Source organism: Palaemon carinicauda, chromosome 12 (genome assembly GCF_036898095.1).
Source record: "Palaemon carinicauda isolate YSFRI2023 chromosome 12, ASM3689809v2, whole genome shotgun sequence".
Lineage (NCBI taxonomy): Eukaryota > Metazoa > Arthropoda > Malacostraca > Decapoda > Palaemonidae > Palaemon > Palaemon carinicauda.
Window position 1 is genome coordinate 88,441,473 of NC_090736.1, and position 3,697 is coordinate 88,445,169.

General features: G+C 36.8%; 1 protein-coding gene across 1 annotated transcript; it reads right to left on the bottom strand.

The window, feature by feature from the left end:
* Positions 1 to 1,138: 1,138 nt before the first annotated feature.
* LOC137650937 (uncharacterized) lies at positions 1,139 to 2,239 on the bottom strand. The gene is made up of 2 exons (XM_068384081.1): positions 1,822 to 2,239; positions 1,139 to 1,674 (listed from the first exon to the last, which is right to left on the bottom strand). The coding sequence occupies exons 1-2, from the start codon at positions 2,237 to 2,239 to the stop codon at positions 1,139 to 1,141; spliced, it is 954 nt and encodes a 317-aa protein (XP_068240182.1).
* Positions 2,240 to 3,697: the final 1,458 nt, after the last annotated feature.

A 3,697-nucleotide genomic window follows, 5' to 3' on the forward strand; every position in this document is an offset into this window, starting at 1 on the left:
GAATGGGAGGAGATATCATCTAGGTAAATGTGGGTAAGGGTTAGGTTGGGTAGGGAATGTTGGGCTTTCGTCAGTGCGTATGGGCCAGGTTGTGAGAAAAGTGAAGAAGAGTGGAATGAGTTCTGGAATGAATTAACTAGGTGTGTAGAAGGACTGGGTAGAAGGAATTAAGTAGTTGTCATGGGTGAATTAAATGCTAGAGTGGGCGCTGGAGAGGTAGAAGATGTTATTGGGAAGTATGGCGTACCAGGTGAAAATGAGAGGGGTGAGAGACTGGTAGATATGTGTGTTGATCAAGAGATGGTGATAAGTTCTAGCTTTTTCAAAAAGAAAGATAAAAACAAGTATACATGGGTGAGAGTGGCAAATGGAAGAGTGGTAGAAAGGGCGTTAATAGATCATGTGTTGATAACTAAGAGAATGTTTGGAAGATTGAAAGACGTGCACATGTTTAGGGGTATGGCTAACAGTATGTCTGATCATTTTTTGGTGGAAGGAAAATTAGTTGTAGCAAAAGAGTGAGGGAATAGAGTAAGTGGATGTAAAAGGGAGATAGTGAGGGGGGTAAGGGATTGGGTCATTCATATGAAGAGAATAAGAAGAAGTTTTGGAAAGAAGTGAAGAGAGTAAGGAAGGCTGGTTCAAGAATTGAAGAGACAGTGAAAGATGGAAATATAAGATTGTTAAAAGGAGAGGAGGCAAGGAAAGGGTGGGAGGAATATTTTGAAAGTTTACTGAATGTTGAGGATAATAGGGAGGCAGATATAATTGCTGTTGCAGGTGTTGAGGTGCTGGTGTGTAATATTCCTGCTTAAACTATATTGTAGTCATTCTCTGTAAAGATGCATGCAGAAAAAGGAAATGAAAAGACGAGTTCTTGAAAAGAGATGTATTCTCTAGTACACGGAGGCAGACACTGACTCTATTTCAAATTCAACTGCCCAACGGCTGGAGTCATGACGTAATAAAAACGTCACTACAATATCAGAAAATCATGACGTAATGATAGCGTCACTACAATAACAGAAAATGGAATTGATCATAAGTTAAGATAAACTAAAGTAATATATGACAATTGCTCCTCTTTAAATAAAAACAAAATAAGAAGATATAATAGAAAAATAACCTTGGCAATCATTTACAATAACACACCATAACATCTCCAGTATTCATCATAACCATAATGTATCTCAGGTTTTCTATTTCTAGTTGAGCGCCTGATAGGAATAACATCTGTTACAGGAATATCACCAGAAACCCCAATAGCTGGTACACTTATGTTATGGTGAGGCGAAACATTGGAAGGGAACTCAACAGAAACATAAGGTTGTACTACTTGTTGCTGAGAAGGTAATTCACTATAGGATGATACACAACTGGACTCATTACTGATACTGTTCTTTGGTTCTGAACCTATAATTGACAATAGTTGATTACAGTGTCGTTTCCATATGACATCTAATTCCTGAACATGAACATTATACACATTTACACCTAATTTCTGAACAATTTCACCTTGAAACCATTTTGGACCATCTCTCAAGTTAAGTGCCAGAACTTTATCACCTACCTCAAATTTAGCAATTTGTTTGAATTCACAAGATGGTTTATTTGCAGTATATTTAGGGTTTATTCTATCTTTGACCGATACAAACTTTCTATTATTCAGGGACACTGATGGGGGAATGTTAGTAACAGAATGTGGAACAGTACGATAATGGAATAAAACTTACACCAAGCGTGTTTTGAATGATTCACCACTTTGGTATTTCTTAAGCAATTCTTTTACAACCCTTACCCCCCTCTCTGCTTGACCATTACTTGATGGTGAATAAGGAGGAGGAGTTATATGAATAATGCCATTGTTCTCCAGAAACTGTTTAAATTTACTGTTTGTGAAACATGAAGCATTATCTGAGAAGAGTGTGTCACACAACCCATTACGTGAAAACACCAAACGCAAAGCATCAATTGTTTCATTAGCATTCGTACTATGCACTATTTCCACTTCTATATACTTACTAAGCGCATCTACAACAATAAGACATGTATGAGATTCATAGAAAAAATGGTCTATATGAACACGAGACCAAGGCCTTGGTGGAGTAGGCCATATTACATGTTGATTTTTACTTGGTCTTGCTTGAACAGACTGACACAACTCACAATTTTTAACCAGCCTTTCAACATCATGATCAATGTTAGGGTACCAGATAAGAGAGCGCACTAAAGCCTTCATACTACATATTCCTGGATGGCCTACATGAAATTTCTCTAATACCATTTGCCGTACAGAATGAGGAATTAAAACACGATTCTGATACAAAATGCAGCCTTTTAATAGACATATCCTTCAGAACGTTCTTATATGGCAACAAGTTAGACTTAGCATTGATAGGAACTCCGTATTTTATACAATGTTTCAATTCAGATAAATCTTCATCCTTATCTGTCTCCTTTAGAATTTCAACACAGGTTATATTCATATCTGACAGGGAATTCACAGTAAAGATTAGTTCATATGGCTCACAATTATGACCATATTCAGGTAGAGGCAGTCTACTTAAACAATCACTGTTAACATTATCTGTGCCTTTTGAATATTCAAAACAATAATTAAACTGAGATAGTCTTAAATACCAACGCTGTAACCTAGCAGAACATGTGAAAGGTACGCCTGCTGTATGAGAGAACAATTTACGCAAAGGTTGTTGATCATTCCTAATGATGAATTTTGAACCAAGAAGAAATTCTCTGAATTTTTCACACCCAAACACCACAGACAATGCCTCTCTTTCAAGATTTGAGTAATTACGTTCCGCATTGCTCAGAGTACGTGATGCAAATATTACAGGCAGCCACTGAGAGTACATATCTTTACGTTGCATCAGTACAGCAGCAATTCCATATCCTGAACTGTCTGTTTCCAACAAGGTTTCATAACCTGGATTAAACAATTGCAGAGCCCTATGAGATGTGAACAATAACTTAACAGTATCAAAGCACTTCTGTTGTTCTTGATTCCATACAAATCTTGCATTTTTATGCAATAATCTATACAATGGAGCAAACTCGTCAGTGAATTTAGGAATAAACCGTTTATAATAGTTACACAGTCCCAAGAATGCTTGCAATTGCTTTAAATCTTTGGGTGCAGGGGCATCAACAATGGAACGAACTTTTCCAGGATCAGTATGCACCCCCTTATTATTGAATATATGCCCTAAATAATGCACCTCTTCGGTAAAAAAGGAACATTTATTGTTATTAACTTTGATACCAGCATCCTGAAGAGTATTTAATACTTTCCTCAAGGTAACAATATGCTCATCAACATTAGGAGGCAAAATAAGTAGATCATCCTGGTAAATAATCAAATTATTAATGTCATTCAGTAACTGCAACATAAATGACTGGAATATACCGGGACTAGCCCGTAAGCCAAATGGGAGGTAATTGTATCGATACAACCCTTCACAAGTGTTAATTGTTGTATATTTCTTAGATTCTTCATCTAACGGCAACTGTAAAAATGCATGTGCTAAATCAATTTTAGAGAAAACTGTTGCAGAGCCAACTTGTGCAATGACCTCGTCAATAGAGGGTAATGGAGTCTGCACTGGATCGAGGAATTTATTGACTGTAACTGAAAAATCCCCACATATTCGAATGTGATTCTCATCCTTCATGACATTAA

Coding starts and splice junctions, on each gene's coding strand:
- LOC137650937 (XM_068384081.1), bottom strand. CDS start 2,239: ATGAAGGCTTTAGTGCGCTCTCTTATCTGGTACCCTAACATTGATCAT. Junction 1,675..1,821: donor TCCTCCTTATTCACCATCAA/GTAATGGTCAAG, acceptor TTCCCCCATCAG/TGTCCCTGAATAATAGAAAG.